Source organism: Gracilinanus agilis, chromosome 1 (assembly GCF_016433145.1).
Source record: "Gracilinanus agilis isolate LMUSP501 chromosome 1, AgileGrace, whole genome shotgun sequence".
In the NCBI taxonomy this organism is placed as follows: domain Eukaryota; kingdom Metazoa; phylum Chordata; class Mammalia; order Didelphimorphia; family Didelphidae; genus Gracilinanus; species Gracilinanus agilis.
In genome coordinates, this window is record NC_058130.1 from 154,239,595 (window position 1) to 154,257,217 (window position 17,623).

Here is a 17,623-nt window from a genome sequence, read left to right on the forward strand (position 1 = left end):
ATGCTAAATAAGAGTGGGGAAAGGGGACATACTTGCTTAACTCTTGTATTTCATAAATGAATCTTCTAGCATTGAGTTGCTAGCTTTTGGTTTTAGTCATATGAGTTTTTTCATTGAAAAAGGTCCTTCTATGTATTGTAAGGTTTTTTGCATAAATGTGTATTGTACTTTGTTTTTCTCCACTTATAGATAGAATTGATACTTTCATTTTTAATCAGATGATGTTTATTCCTAATACTGAACCATACTTGCATCCCTATTCTACATCAAACCTGATCAGATGAATACTTTGCAAATAGGCTTTTATGAAATATTACTTTTTGATGTTAACGACAAGTACATGTTTGTAGATAAATACAGAATATATTAAAAATAGAATTTTTTTGTGGGGAGGGACTAACAATATGCAGAAGCAAGAATGATTCTTAAAGTTGGTAGCATTTGAGATGACCCTTGAAAGGGTATTGGGGTTCTAAGAAACAGCTGGTAAGTGGAAACATTGAAACTCATGTTCAGTGCTTTGAAAGCTCTACATTGTGTTATACCACATCCTTAAGACTCCTAAATTTATTTACTGTAATTTCTACTACATCATAGTGGAGGCTTGTTTTTATATATCATTGACATTTAGGGAAATATCTGATAATACATTATTATTTATCATATAACATATATTTAGAAAATTTAAGTAGTACTTTAATAAACCTCATTATTTAATGAGATTCTGGTAAATATGGTTCCTTCAAACTTAGTAGCAATGTTAATCTTCCAATGACAAAGCTTCTATATTTTAGTGTGCTTTAATGGAACATATGATTTGTGGTACAAAAATCATTTTATATAACATTTTTGATGCACTATGAAAAAGCAAGTTAACTATAGTATTTTGTTGCAATCTTTATGTTCTTTTTCCATGTATAAATCCTTAGTTGTCAGTTATTTACTATTTATTCCTAAAAAATGGAAACTTTAAAGTGCAATGTTACTTTGAAATGATTTAAATACATCTTCCTAATATTAACTTTTAAGGTGTCAAGTAGAAGTCAATCTGAGTTACCAAACATTGAAGTAAACGTGACTGATATTGAAGAGATTATGTCTAGAGCTTATGATAATTTTGATATTCAGCTTACTAGCATACAGCTACTTTTTAGCACAGCTGGTAAGTGTAACATAAATCATTGTATTTTTATATTCTCTAAATGTTAATCTTTTGGATATTTTTAATTGGAAATTTCATCCTTTGGAATGATTTTTTTTCTTCATAGGTGACAGATTATCATAATGTGAGAATTCAGATAATTCATTAGAACTGAATTCAATTCAGGGGTTGTACTGTTAGAGATTAGAGTTTAATTTTTTTTCCAAACTGTCAATTTTCAATTCAAAATATTGGTTATATCAGAGGTAATTTGAAATTAATATCTTGCTTTTACTAATATTAACGTTAATTTGCATTTCTAGCACAAAAGAGACAAGTTACAGAAATGTATGAAATTGTAGAGGGAAATTTATCAAAAATTTGATGTATAAAATTAATATTTACTGTATTTTTATAATTTTGTTAGAGTAGTTAATTTGCATGTTACATGGATGACAGTTCTTAAAGATAATTAACACTGCCTTTGCTTATGTTTGGGGAATTTTATAAAGGAAGATAAAATCTCCTTTTGTTAAGTATTTTTTTAGTGCTGCGGATGCTGTTCCCATATAGATCATATTCACAGCTTTATTCTCCAAAATTCCATTGACACTATAAGTATAATCTCCTTAAAAAGCAGCCAGTATCTCAGTGTTTAAATATGTTTGCAGGTACTTAGGCGCTAAATAGTGAAATTATGTGATTGTGGTTACTGTTTGATTTTTTTTTGAAAGTTAGTCTGAGATATCCTTTTTCCTCAGCCTGTCTTCCTAAAATGTTTAACTTCTTCCCCATTGATATTTACTGCTCTAATCTAATACTTCTGGTTTGTTAGGAAGCTTCTCAAGAATATTGGTCCACAGGAGCTTAAAGCAATAGCTAGAGAAGAAAGCAGTGGGAAAAACAAACCCAGGGATCACAATTATTAAGGGAGGATGATGGTGGGAAGTGTTCCAGGATTATGCTTATGTGTGGCAATGATACATATAGTCAATTTATTTGTTTCCAGGTAGTGATTGGAAAGAAGCTCGAAAACTCCCGTATTCTGATCAGCATATCTTGGAGCCATTGCATTTTAATATGGAATTTTCCAAGGCCATGGTTGTCACAGATCTGAGAATGCCTAAGTATGTTTTATCTTTTGGTTATAAGTGCTTTCTCAATAATTGGATCATTAGGAAAATATTTAATTTATTTGGCTCTTTTTTTAAAAAATTTAAACATTTATTAATATTCATTTTTAACATGGTTACATGATTCATGCTCCTACTTTCCCCTTCACCCCCCACACTCCCCCCACCCATGGCCGATGCACATTTCCACTGGTTTTGTCATGTGTCCTTGATCAAGACCTATTTCCAAATTGTTGGTAGTTGCATTGGTGTGGTAGTTTCGAGTCCATATCCTTAATCATGTCCACCCCGACCCATGCGTTCAAGCAGTTTTTTTTCTTATATGTTTCCTCTCCTGCAGTTCTTCCTCTGAATGTGGGCAGCGTTCTTTACCATAAATCCCTCAGAGCTGTCCTGGGTCATTGCATTGCTGCTGGTACAGAAGCCCATTACATTCGATTTTACCACAGTATATCAGTCTCTGTGTACAATGTTCTTCTGGCTCTGCATCAGTTCCTGGAGGTCTCTCCAGTTCGCCTGGAACTCCTCCAGTTTATTATTCCTTTTAGCACAATAGTATTCCATCACCCGCATATACTACAGTTTGTTCAGCCATTCCCCAATTGTATTTGGCTCTTTTAAAAGATATAGAAAACTCTGCTTTAACAAATGCCATTTTAATGTCTGACTAATTATAATTAATTTAATCCCTAAGTTTAGGAGAAGGTTTAAAATAACAGCTTTACTATTCTTAGAATAAATTTTGTTAAACAACTCTTACAATTGCTTGTACACCTTTATTCATGTATGGTTCAAATCAAGTTCATATTTGTTTTTCTCAACTGTTATATACTAAAGAACTGGTATCATTACCTTTTTTTGGACACTATGTAGTTCCATCATCAGTATGATTGTCGTCACTGTCATTGTCATCATCATCATTATCATCATCACCATCACCATCAATATTGCCACTAGTATTACCACACTATCAACACATTAAAAGTCTAGATTATCACTCTCCAATAGCTAGCATTTAATTTTCCTTTATTATCAACCATGTTCCAGCAAGGGTGAAACTTTTTTTGTGTGTGTTAATATAACCCTTTTTTTGCCTGTCATTTCCTCTAGTCTCTTTCTTCCACACTTACTCTAAGGGGTACTTGGAGGTCTGCTTTTCTCTCCATACTCGATGATATGAATTTTATTTTATTTTTCAAAAACCCTTACCTTTTTAGAGTCAGTACTATGTATTGGTTCTAAGAGAGAAAAGTGGTAAGGGCTAGGCAATGGGGGTTAAGTTACTTGCCCAGGATCACACAGCTGGGAAGTGACTGAGGCCACATTTGAACCTAGGTCCTCCTGCCTCTAAGCCTGACTCTCTGTGCACTGAGTCACCTAGCTGCCCCCCAAATTAATTTTAGACAACCAAAATATTAGACCTATGAATCTTTTATATTATTTGTCTGGAGAGTAATAGCATGATCATTTTACTTAAGGCACGGAAGGGAGAGACCTGGTCTTAGAAGGAAAGAGGCAAGTAAGAATAGACTTTGGATGCTTATTTTCTGAGAATCTTGGTATTTGGAAATCCAGGGAAGAAGGAGCTTAGGTGAATAAAGTGAAAACTCAGCCTTCTTACTGTCCTTTTTGACTCAACTTTGCTTTTGTCCTAGTGTAATTTGAAGGAAATGAGAAAACTCCTTTTCAAAAAATATTCCTTTACCTTTACCTGAAAAATTTAAAATCAAACACAAGTCTTTCATTACATAATCAAAGGAAAAAAAGTTTAAAAATGCAAAGTATATCTGGGAAAATTACCATTCAGAGAATTACCATATTTGTCTATGACTAAAGAAAAAGTGTGTAAGAATGTAAGTTTCCTTTAAGCCTTAACTTAAAACTTTAATTGTTAATGACTTCTTGTCTTTTTGGAATAGATTCAAAGTTTTCGGACATCTGCCTCTGCTTTCTTTGCGAATTTCAGATGAAAAATTAAAAGGGATTTTGAAATTAGTTGAAAGCATTCCAAGGCCACAAAGTACAACTGATGTATATGGCTATAAAAAAACTTCTCTGGTAAAGTATTGTTTTAAAATATTAAAGAAATATTATAGTGGATATTTGAAACTACAAGAAATTTTTCTAACAACAAAACAATCTTATAAAATTTCAGAATTTTAGAATTGGAAGAGGCTTCAACATCCAGTTAGTCTTCGTCATGTCCAAAGAGGAATCTTCTGCAACATAGGGTCTCTTTAAAATCTCAACTTAAGGACACACACTACTTTGATAGAGAGTAATTGTGCTTTTGTATAGCTCTTTTTGTTAAAGATGTTTTCTTCTGCCATAGATCAACCTCTTTTGTGCAGCTTCCTCCTGTTGTTCCTAATTCTACATTCGCAACCCTACACACCTCACCTCTCCTATCCCTGTTCTCCTGCCCCCCCCCCTTCCAGGAGCAAATAGAACAAATCTAATCTGTCTTCCACATTATTGTCCTTCAAATAGTAGAATATAGTGTGACAATTAAAAATTGAGAGGCTCAATTCCAGATAAGAAGATCAATTTTTTTATCAGACTACCAATAAATCAATCAGTCAGTCATCTTTCTGGGTGATCAAATACAAAGAGTTTCAGCATCTTGAGTCATTAAATACTTTTGGAACCTCATTATTCTGCCCTCCCCATGACATCTCTAATTTATGAATACCTAATGAGGAGGAGGACTAATTTTTTATAGTCCTCTGATTCCTTCATGGTGATGAAAAATCACATGTCCAACCCTAACGATTCCAGTATCCAGATGATGAAATAAGGCTATGCTTATTTAAGAGAGACCTTCTCCTTTCAACCCAGTGCCCATCAAACATGCTGTGATGCTGCTCCCCAGACATACTTGGCTTAAGTTGATTCTTGTTTACCAATCAAGGGAATGTCAGAGAATGTCGGGACAAAGGAATGAGAAAGAGGATTGAAATACAGGCTAAACTTTAGTTTGAAAATTATACAGAGTATTACTTAGAAATAAAAACAATACAGCATTAGGAATTAATCTTTTCAATAGTCATGTGTCCCCTGAGTCCTCAACTAAGTATTCCCATTCCTTCAACTAATCCCCTTGTGGCAAGGACTAAATGCCTTCCATTATCCTGATTACTATCCTCTGGATGTTTATCAGTGACTTTCTGGAACTGTGGTTCCCAGGATTGAATGGGATAATTTAGATACTTTGACTGGGGCAAAATTCTGTGGAGCTATTACCTCCTTATTCCTGGGGAAAGTACTTTTCTTGGTTTAGCACAAATTATTATTCACTTTTTTGGCAGCCTCAGTATGCTATTCATCGGTACTGAGCTTAGATATCTGAAAACATGGAGACCCTTTTCAGATAAATTTCTCTTTAAACCAGGGCACCTCAACTTGTACTTTTGAGGTCATTTTCTTGAACCTAAGATTAGTAAGATTTTACATTTATCTCTATTAAATTTTGTGGTACTAGATTTAATCCAATCTTCTTGTTTTTCAAAAAAAATTTTATATTCTATTTATATTGTTTTAGTTATTCTTCCACACTTTGTGTTCTATAAATTCAATAAGCATATCACCTATAAAATTGTTTATAAAAATGTTTGACAGCACAGGTTGACTACAACTTTCTGTGACATGGAACCATTAATTGCTACGTTTTGAATATTCTTTGCTGTCCTTACCTTTTTTTAACCAACAACTTCAGATCATTCAGAACTTTTGCCTACCTTGCATTGCCTTATGCTTCCATGCCAACCATTTGCAGTCATCTTTTCTGCTTATCTCTTGCTTCTATCTTCTGTACTTGTCTTTTTAAACATATAAGTTGATTGGTGAGTCCTCTCACCAATGAGGTGAATCATTCAGGTAACTTAAAAAAAATTTCTTTGATCATTCCTTAATCTGGTGGTCTGCTTGATTCTATTCAAAAATAGAGAAAAAATTTTTTATAATAGTCTATGAAAGAAATTGTAGATTCAGTTTTAAGAAAGTTCTTTTTTATGCACTTATTGATGTGCTAGATTTCTTTTTTCCTTTATACATTATTTTTATAGAACTTTATACCTTTCAACTTAATTTGAATAAAATATCAAAGTAAAGTCCCATTAACTTGAGCTCCTATCAGAATTTGTAAACAATTAAGGGTTGGATATTAAATTCTGTGAATAAAGAGATATTTGGTAATAAAATTAATAACTTAAACTATAAAGGTAAGTTTTAGTTCATTTGAAAGAGTTAACTTTTCAAGTAGGTAGAATATCCATTTGAATCTCCCCAATTTAAATAATTTGGAAAACTTCTCTTTTGACACCTTTATATTAGCATGAATTTTTATTTATTATATGTATAATGCTAAAGATCTTTGTATTAATCTTCTTAAATATATAATAAGTATGAAAATTATTCTCATTAATATTGAATTTATATTGCTGCTTTTACCTGTGTTTATATGTTTGAAGCATGTTTTCTTAGTTCACTTTTGGTCTTTTTTGTTATTGCCCTCAGGAAGAAATAATACCCTTGGATTGCATAAATGTATGAAATGTTTAGGATATATATTTATTAACTGATAGGACTCACATTGCACTAATCACAATTGTACATAATTATCATTGAGGCATATAGCTTAAGGAAGTACATTAAAGAAAGATTCATTCAGTATAGCTCTATGATAGAACTAGTATATGTATACTGTAAAGGGGAGAAAGGGTTTTTTTGGGTTCAATATATTAAAAGATGGTCACCAGAGGATTGAATTATTATCAATCCTCATTTAATAATAATCTGAAGTCAAAACTGACTTTTATGGAAGTTTATTTACAATTAAGAAGAGAGAGAGGAAATAAGGAAATAAGAATCTAACTCAGTAGGTAATTTACTATGATCCTCTAATTAATCCAGGTAGATCTAATTAACACTCAGCCGAGAGTCAGAGGGCCAGAGGCCCAGAGGTGAATGAAGCAAAACTTTATTCACAGAGTCTCTTAAAAGAAGTTTCTTAAGAGAAGTTCAGGAAGATTCAGTCTTTAAACTCACCACGTGGAATTCAAAAGAAGATATTTAAAGCAGTCTCACCAAGATCTCAGCATTCCAGCCAGCACTCCTCCACGAACCAGAAGAGCTCCTTCACCAGATGCCCTCTTCAACCAAAGACTCACTCACTCAACTCCCTCTTTTTAAAGGGGTCACTTATGCATCACTTCCTGTGCCTTCCCCTAGCTTGCATGTCCAATTAGAATAGATACTTCTCATAGAACAACCAAGGGGGCGGTTAGTCAATTCTGATTCCTCACCCATTCTAGCACACGTGGGTTAGGACCTCCCAGAATTTGGAGGTGCTCTCACCTTTAGTGATTCAATCTAAAGATGGGCAGTGTAGACTTAATCTAATTATCAATATATATATGAAGATATTACAGAGAAGTGAATTAAAGCTGAATATGAGGAAGAACTTTCTAATGATTATATAGTACCCCACAACTAGACTGAATTTTATTGTAATTTCTTGGATTCTAAAAGTGTTTAGCGGAAATTGAATAAACTTTTTCATGGATATTGTAACCCATCTCTCTTAATTGGATAGGAAGCACAAGGTGAACTCTGAGATCACTTTAATTCTAAAGTTTTAGGAAATAACCATCAAAAAAATCCAATGAGACTCTAATGAATAGGATCTTTGTATTTGAAAAAGAAATTTCTTTTAAACTTTTGTGATTTAATTTTTATTTATTCAAATTAATCTCTTTCCCATTTCATTTACATGAATGAAGTTTCCTTATCAAAATAGTCCCACAATATTTTTGTGTGTATTTTTATAACTTTAGACAATCTCCTATTTTTTTAGGATTATACATCTTCTTTTGGAACACCACAGATTTCCCAAAGGCTGCTTCCTCTCTGGGAACTTCAATCCATTATGGAAGATGGTAAAGTAAAACTACCTGAAGAGTAGTCTCTTTATAATGAATATATTATCATAATAAAAACTCAGTGGATGGCTTTGAAAGTAGGTTTTTCATAAGAATTGCACAGCATGTGAGGATTTAGGCTGCAGTCAGTTTCATTGGAGGAAATGGTCTTTTAGAATAGTATGTTTAGAAGAGCCATCCAAAGTCCTACAAAGTTTTCTTTAAGCAACTTAACATTTTTCAGGTACCATTATAGTATATGAACCTTCTTTCCCTTACTCCAACCATATTAACAACCTTCTTCCTTTTCTAGTAACATATTTCCTAAATGATACCTTTTATACCCTTTGTTGGGTAGAAGCCATCATGAATAATAATACTCTACAGCTTATTTATAACTACCATATTCTCTTTATTACCCTTTGAGTTAGGTATACTTTTATTTTTCATAGACTATTTCATGATTTGCACTATATGACAATTGGAAGAATAATAATTTTGAAGAAATTTTGCATGAGGCAGCAGCTTGAATTCTTTGAAAGTACTGTGACATTTCCCAAATGCAGTCCATCTCACTCTCATCCTCTTATTTAATTCTTGGCAAGTCATTACCCATTTGTAGTGCTTGTCATATGTGTGTATATGTATATACTTATGTATGCATGCATTATGTTTACATCTATATGTCAGTGCCATTAAATTAGTCCAGATCTATGCATATATTTTGCAGTGCATGCTTATTTTGTGGGTGTGTATATATTTATATAGAAGGCAATTGGATGGTGAGTGCCATTAAACTAGTCATATATCTATCATGTATGTTTAATATGTTATTTTAAAAACCCTTACCTTCTGTTTGGGAATCAATTCTAAATATTGGTTCTAAAGCAGGAGAGTGGTAAGGACTTGGCAATGGGGGTTAAGTGACTTGCCCAGGGTCACACAGCTAATAAGTGTCTGAGGCCAGATTTGAACCCAGGAACGACCATCTTTAGGCCTGACTCAACCCACTGAGCCTCCTAGCTGCTTCTTTACATATTAAGAAAGCGATTATAAGAGTTTCTCATGCATCTGGGGCAGAAATTTTTGCAAATCAACAAACAAAATACATTAATCACATTTTGTATATTCTTTATGTCACAATATTTTTGAGTCCTGACCTGTGGATTAAGAACTCACAAGGTCCACAGAATTTCCATTGATATATTTTTCCCAATTATATATTTACTAAAGCTTAAACTACACAAAGACTTTTGGGGGTATGTATGCACACACACTCTTAAGAAATTTTCTCTCACATACACAAATTTAAAGGCAGTGACATTCTAATGCATTTCATAATCTGGACAATGAGTATTCTTCATCTGTTTATTTTTCCCTGGTGTGGATTATTGGGCCATTCTTAAGTAGTCAGGGACCTCATGTAAAAAAGTTCTTGCAATCAACCTGGATTATCTATAAATAGTATTATCAGTAGCACCTCTGCTATTTGGACTCTGAGAAATATGTCCTCCATGATTCTAAATGTAGTCTTGCCATCACCCACAAATGCAGTACTTTGATGTCCATCAACTCTGAAATTCCTTTATTTGATCACAATCTGTTGTCAACCTCTCTCTGTCTTGCAGTCACAAACTTTCTTCTTTGTCCAATCTGGGACTGTCAGTCTCTTGATACATTTTTTTCTTTCCCAGGCTTTCACCCTTGAACTTTCTCTACAGCCCTCTCTTTTTTATCTTGACCCCCTGGTGAACTGTCCTCCATGTGCTGCCTTTACTCTGACACACAAGCTGCTCAACAGGAGAAAAGCAAAAACTGTGCTACATGAAACTGCTGCTGATATATGTTACATAATCTCAACTGGGCATTTGTTTTATACCTCCTTAATGAACTCACTACTCTTTTTTTTAATCACAGCAGCCCTCCCAAACCTTTTTATCTTCATTCAAATGCCTGATGACTCCTCCTCCCACCTTCTCAGCTGAAAACCTTCCCTTGTATTTTTAAAAAATTGAGACCATTTGCCAAGAGCTCCCTCTTCTTTCTTCCTCATTTTTTTCATCATCCAGATTTTTTCCTTATTTTCTACTCCTTCACACCTTTCTTAAACAATGGAGTAAGCTCTTGTCCTTCCATGCACATTTCATCCCATCTTTTCTAGTAAATTGTCCTCTTTAGCAAGTTCACTCTTCTTTTAGTCTCTCTTTGTCTGATGACTTCTTTGCTGCCTTCAAACCTGTCCTTGTCTCCCCCAAAACCCTCCACTTGATTCATCCATACCCATCTAGCTGTCCCTTTAATATGTTTATATGATAAGGTTGATTAGTCAGTTGACAAACATTCATTAAGAACTTACTACGGGGGAATGTAACATTTATTCTTTTCTATTGCACTGTGATTTCTCTAACATACTATTTTCATCTTTGCAAATGAACATCTTTTTAAAAAAACATATTAAAAGGACAGCTAGGTGATTTGGTAGATAGACAGCCAGGCCAAGAGATGGAAGGTCCTAGGTTTAAATGTGGCCTCAGACTCTTACTAGCTATGTGACCCTGAGCAAGTCACCTAACCCCAATTACTTATTCCTTAAACATCTTCTGCCTCGAAATGAGTGCTTAGTATCAATTCCAAGACAGAAAGTAAGGGTTAAAAAATCAGATTAAGGAATTCTCAGAAAAAAAATTAGCATTAAGTAAGTATATTCCTTATCACTGAGATCAGTACTTCCTTCTGTGAGCCAGAGGTGAAATTGAATAAACACCATTAGTACATGTATGACCTTGGGCACAAGACACTTAACTTCTTTTTACCTCACTTTAGTAAAATGAATATTTTGGAATAATGCCTTATGATGTCTGTCCTAACTCTTAAGTCTATAATACTAAGATAAAATGATAACACTTTCAGGCTTATTTGAGGGTACAAAGAATGACACTTATTTCTGAATTAACTGTACCAATGGTATTGGTATGAAGGGAAAATGACTCTAAACATTTGTGTAAATAGAGTCTGTTCCCTAGAACTCCAATTCCCAGCATCCCACTTTTGTTCTCATGTTACGTGCTAACATAGGGAGGATATAAATTTTGTGTAGCCCTGCCTTACTCTTTCTCTTCCTGTCATTACAGCTGTGGAAACTGGCTTTGGGCCAGACAGGAGAACTTATTCATGTGGTCTTATTTTTGTTAGATAATTAGGTTTTTATACTTCTAGTTTCTTTTTATTCCTTCTACTTCAAGTGATTATTAATAAACTTTATAAAATTAAAACTTGGAATTATTGGATATTAATTTAAATCTTGCACATTTTAGGAGACACGAGTGAACTTGTTAAAATTACTTGGGTATATTTTCATATGTAACAAATCCCTAAGTAACTTTTACAGTGGATTATAGCATAATATTTTGAAAAAGTTACATTCCTTAAATTGAGACTTGAATATCATTATTGTTCATATGTATCTTATGTTCATTCCCAAATTCTGTTTGTTTAGAGAATTTTGGAATCCTTTATGTACATAATTATTTCAGTTCTTTAACTTATTAATCATTGAGCCCTTGTTCTAATTTAATTGTTTATTCACAAATTATAAATATTATAATAACAATAATTTATTCTTTCTTATTAATGACATATTTTAAGATTTAGAATCAGAAGAGGAATATTATGATGCTCCTTGTAGTCCACTAGAAGATATTCCATGTTTGTTGTTTTCTGGTCACAATGTTCGACAAAGAAAATTTCATAGACTAGGAGCAACTACAAACTGGACTGACTGTAAAATGAAATTTGAGATACCTGAGGTATGTCTCATGGTAAAATGGGATCAGTATTTTTTTTTAGATTTGAAAAGTTTTATTTAATTAATTGATTTATAATATTTTTCCATGGTTCCATGATTCATGTTCTTTCCCTCCCCTCCTTCCATCCCCCTCCCGTAGCCATTGAGTAGTTCCACTGGGTTTTACATGTGTCATTGATCAAGACCTATTTCCATATTACTAATATTTGCACTAGAGTGATTGTTTAGAGTCTACATCCCCAATCATATCCCCATTGACATATGTGATCAAGCAGTTGTTTTTCTTCTGTGTTTCTACTCCCACTGTTCTTTCTCTGGATGTGGAAAGCATTCTTTCTTATAGGTCCCTCAGAATTGTCCTGAATTATTGCATTACTATCAGTAGAGAAATCCATTACATTGGATTGTGCCACAGTGTATCCATCTCTGTGTATAAGGTTCTCCTGGTTCTGCTTCTTTCACTCTGCATCAATTCCTGGAGGGTGTTCCAGTTCAGATCAGTATTTTAAGAAATTTAATTTTAATCATTTTTATTTGTATAACTTCTGCTATATCTCTGCCAATGGAAATTTTTGTTTTCACCCAGTTCAGCTAAAAATCCAAAATATATTTTTGCCTGTATTTTCTTCTTGCTTTATTTGTTGATTTAGGGAAGAAATCCTAAATTTTCTAGATGAATATCCTGAAGCTTTCAACTGATGTTTGTTTTTTATATATAGGCAAACCCTGATGTAATTATAACAATTTACTTAGAATAATCTATCTTTACACAGGAATAGCCATTCTGGAACAGTACTAACTTTTGGACACAGAACTTCTCTTCCTTCCCTATTATTCTGAGGTGGAATTACCCTTTTTTCTTCTCCTCTTTCCACTTTTTTCTCTTTCTTTTCCTTCTTAGCTCCGTACTTCAAGGCTTGATACTATGTAGGCTGATTTATCTATTGTTTCAATCTCTCCCCTGGGCCCTTCTTACTAGACTTTATCCATCAAGGAAAATGAGATGGCAGAAATGAACTTAAAATGAATTTAAAAGCTGCTAAGTTTTTTTCTTTTATTCTCTCCTCCTCCATTTCTTTTTTTTTCATCCTACTAGTGTTGGGTTTAATTCCTGTGATTTTTTATCCTTTTTGTGATTTGCCTTCCCAAAGAGCTTTTTTACAAATTTTGAATCAACTCCTTTCTCCAGTTTGGCAGTCATTTTCTTGTGTATAATTTCTTGACTATTCATATGTATTCCTATTCTACCTATTTCCTGCTTCAGTGGATGTTCCTTAGGATTAACTCCTTGAATGGCCAATTAAACCCAAAACATTTAATTCAATATGTAATCAGAAACTAAATCCATTTTACCCTGTTCAGATGAGTTCAACTTTTGTAATAACTCATTTCTAGAAACTGACATCATAGTCTTTCTTTAGCATTTAATCTCCAGAATAAAGAGATTTTTCACATGCCGATAGTCATGAATTTTTGTTGGATAGTCTTCTGCACTAATATCTTCTTCTGCCATGCTTGTCTGCTAGCTTCTCTGGGGGAAACCCTCAGGGTTCTTTAATATCTTAGTCACTCTCCTCTCAATGTTTTCACATAATAGCTATAGTTTTTCAATCTTTCTTTTTTTTCTAGTTATCTAAAATTGAGAAGTCACTTTTAAGAATTGCAATGTGTATTATATTCCTTTAGACATTCATATTTGCAGTAATAAAAATATAATGAACAACGAAATGACACTATGGTCTATTATGCATTTATTACACATTTCATTACAATTTTTTTTGGTATGATTTTGGTCTCTCTTCTCTCTCCCACACCTTGCAGGTTTTTATTCAATGTTGTCGTCTTGTTGAAAATTTGGAGCAGCCTATAATGGAACTAGATATTGTCGGATTAGGTACAGAGATTCAATTAAGAAGATTTGATAAGAGTGCAAATGCTTTCCTGAAGGAAATCTGCCTAAAATGTCCAGAGTACATGGGTATGATTCCATCTAATTTTTCTTTTTGGCGTGAGGTAATAAATAAAATAAATTAACCATTAATTTTCGTAGAACATTTAGGAGATGCTAGAGTTAGAGATAGAAGGGTCAGCTACTATACCCCCTTCATTTTACAGATGAAGAAACTGAAGTCCAGAGAAGTGAATTGTCCAAGATCACCTACATGACTAGTGAGAGAACTAGGCTTTTCAGGTTGTCCTCTGACTCCCAACATGAGGTTCTTCCCTACATACTTCTTACAGTTGGATGACTTAGTTTTTTTGACACTGACATTGTTGAAGTTTTATTGCTTAGGTAGATTTTATAAAAAGAATTCCAGGAATTAGTATTCTGTGTCATTGTCCCTTGATGCCTCTTTATGCAGTTTCACTTTTTGGGTTTTCTGTTACCTGAAGTCAACTTCCAATTCTAGGAGAAAGAGGACAGTATGATGGAGGCTGCCACTGGGTGAAAGAGGGGGCCTTTATTTGGCTCAGGAGGCTGGGATGGTGGTTAGAGTGGGATAAAGGCTCAGGAACATCTGAAGTCAGAGCAGTAGTCTCCTTTCTGTATCTGGAGGTCTGCCCACAGAGGTGGTTTCTCTGAGAGTCAGGTCTTCTGCTTTCATTTTCACTTTTCACTTTCCCTTAAAAAAAAGTTTTTGTTTTATTTTTTTGGTGGGGTGATGGGAGGCTGTAGAGACTGAGCACAGGAGCAGAAGAAATCAGAGTGTGAAGCCATCCACACTACGTCTTAGAATCCACAGTATGGATGTGGGCCCTTACTGTGCATTACCTAATAGGTTGGAAGTCAAAGAATAGATCAAGAAGATCAAGAGAAGTTTTAATTTGCTACAGAAAAAAAATACAACCTAATACATTAAAACAGTTATAGGAAATAAAAGTTTAAAAGTAATTTTGCTTGGCTTCTTGTAATTCCATTTAAGAATAGTTAGTAGAATAACATTGTATATACTAGCAGAGATGATATTCAGATCAAAAGAAAAATGAAACTGCCTTTGTCATTGATCCTAGAAATGTTTTGGGGATTAAGTGAAAGTTTAAGGTAAAGGATTCTAGTTATTGACTAGAATGCAGTGCATAAGAAAGGTAAATTTTAATTTTTCATTAATGTTTTTACATTGAAAACATTATTACATATCCTCATTTTCATATTCAATTCAACAGGTATTTATTAAGCACCTACTATGTACCAGGAACTGTACTAAGTAATAGTAGTGAGGATACAAAGGCAGCAACAAAATGATCTTTTCTCATAAGAAGTTTATGTGCTTCAGGGAGAAAACAAAATGGACACAGATAAACACATTAATACACAATATATACAAAATAAATACAAAGTATTGTGGGATGGAATGAGAAGAATTTACAATTGAAGAATCAAAAAAGACCTCTCATAGGAATAGCACCTAAACTGAACCCTGAAGAGGGAGCTGGGGCTTCCAAGAGGTAGTAAGAAGAGTGAGTGTATTCAAGGCATGAGGGGACCTGTACACACTCATAAGGATGGGAAATGGAATATCATGTATGGGGAGCAGGAACAAGGTAAATTTAGGATGTGTGAAGGGGCATTATATATAGACTGCATAGAAACTTAGATTGGGGACAGATTGTGCACAGCTTTAAAAGCTGGAAGAGTTTGTATTTTACCCTGAGGACAAGAGGAGAAACTCTCTATGGAGATCAAGAAAAGCTTCTTCTAGCAAGAGAATGACATGATCAGGCATGTTCTTTAGAAAATCAATTTGATAGCTATATGGAAAATGGATTAGAGACAAGAGGGACTAAAGACGGGGAGATTAAGAGGCCATTGCAATCATGAAGACAAGAGGTGATGAGAATCTGAATCAGGGTAGTTTTATGGGGATGCCTAGAAGGACATAACTAAAAGATGGCATGATGGCAGAATTGACAAGACTTGGCAACCAATTGGATTGTGAATAGAAAGTAAAGAATTAAAGTTGATTCCTAGGTTTTGAGTTTGTGAGATCTTTTCTATGAGATTTCCTGATTTCCCTAGCTTATACTAACTTCAGTGCTTTATTTTTTGTGTGTATATATGTATGTGTGTGTAGAGTATAGCATATATTTATAAAATATTCAAGGTGTATGTTTCTATATATGGGTATACATATATATTGCATATGTATGCATATACATATAAACTTTATTCACTTACCACCCCACTGCCCCCCTCCTTCAGTGAAGAGAATAGCAAATATTTCTATTTCAACAAAATAAATCAGCACATTGGCCATATCCAAGAATGTATATCTCATTCTCCATTTCTAATCCTTGATTTCTCTGAATAGAGGAGATAGGTTATAATCCTTTGAAATTACTGTTGATCTCCACTTTCTTTATGATTATGAGATCATTTAGTTTGTTTTTCTTCATGTTGTTATCTTCAAGTAAGTTGTTCTTCTGTTTCTGCTTATTTCACTCTATATCACTTTGTTCAGATCTTTTCATATTTCTCTGAAGCCCTAGTTTGCCATTTCTTTTGGTACAGTAATATTTCATTATATTCATATACCCCAACCATTTCATTACTTTCTAGAACTTGGCTACTATAAAAAAACTACTACTATAAATACTCTTGTACAAATGGATCCTTTGCTTCCATCCTTGATCTTCTTGAGATATATACCTAATAACATATCTAGTTCAAAGGGTATGTATAGTTTAGTGACTTATGGGGAATAGTTCCCAGCTCTATTCACTATACATTAGTGTATTGATCTTCCCACAGCCCATTTTATAAATGTTTTGCTCAGTCTTTTTAACCTCAATAGTTTAGATCAGTGAGAGGCAAACTATGGCCTGTGAGCCAGATGCGGCCCCCTGAAATGTTCTATCCGGCTGTGGAACATTATTCCTAATCTGATGAATACAATATAATGAAACTTCTAAAGAGTTGTCTTAGAAACAGACTGACAGATGAGCATTTCCTTTCCTTTGACCCCCTCTTTAAAAAGTTTGCCCATCACTGGTTTAGATCTTTCCTTCATCTTCAAAGAAAAGGGGCTGAAGTCAGGCAGTAGCTAATCATGCATATGCTTGGAAACAGTACTATCTGGGTTATCAGGAGTCTAAGATTTTTCCCATGCTTTAGGGAAACGAGTTCAAATACTCTTCTATGGATATAGGCAGATGAACAGTGACTCAAATAAGTAAGTAGTTTGGAAGAAATCAATGGCTTTGACCCTTAGTGGTCACCTTAGCCACCCATTCTGTGGCCTAAAATTCTTGTATATAAAATTAACCTTTTTCTTTGGAACCATTATTGGGACAAAGTGAGGATGGTATTGTCTCTTCCTTTTCTACAAGGGCTATCAAGTTTCTTGTTCTACTTTTGTGACTGTCTTTTCCCTTTTAAGATTGCCTTTGATTTTCCTTTAAACTTGATTTTTATGATAGAAAGCTATTCAGAGTTGTGCTAGGAGTGGAGCACATAATATTTAATTTAGGACTCACACCTTCTAGAGATGATTGTGAACCTCCTATTCTACTACAAATGCCATTTTATAGCTTTTGAAGAGATATGTATGACTTCTATGAGCCTAATGCTTACTCCATAATTTTTAGAAGGCAGCTGATTGCATAGCAATTAGAAGGCCTGCTCTTT

At 33.9% G+C, this 17,623-nt stretch overlaps 1 protein-coding gene across 1 annotated transcript in view; it reads left to right on the forward strand.

Moving 5' to 3' along the window:
* Window positions 1-17,623, forward strand: part of VPS13A (vacuolar protein sorting 13 homolog A) — a 337,780-nt gene that overhangs the window by 87,755 nt on the left and 232,402 nt on the right. Inside the window, exons 21-26 of the mRNA XM_044678014.1 lie at window positions 1,030-1,166; window positions 2,155-2,268; window positions 4,194-4,332; window positions 8,129-8,210; window positions 11,844-11,998; window positions 13,819-13,975. Coding sequence (XP_044533949.1) covers window positions 1,030-1,166; window positions 2,155-2,268; window positions 4,194-4,332; window positions 8,129-8,210; window positions 11,844-11,998; window positions 13,819-13,975 — 784 coding nt within the window. The remainder of the gene's footprint in view (window positions 1-1,029; window positions 1,167-2,154; window positions 2,269-4,193; window positions 4,333-8,128; window positions 8,211-11,843; window positions 11,999-13,818; window positions 13,976-17,623) is intronic.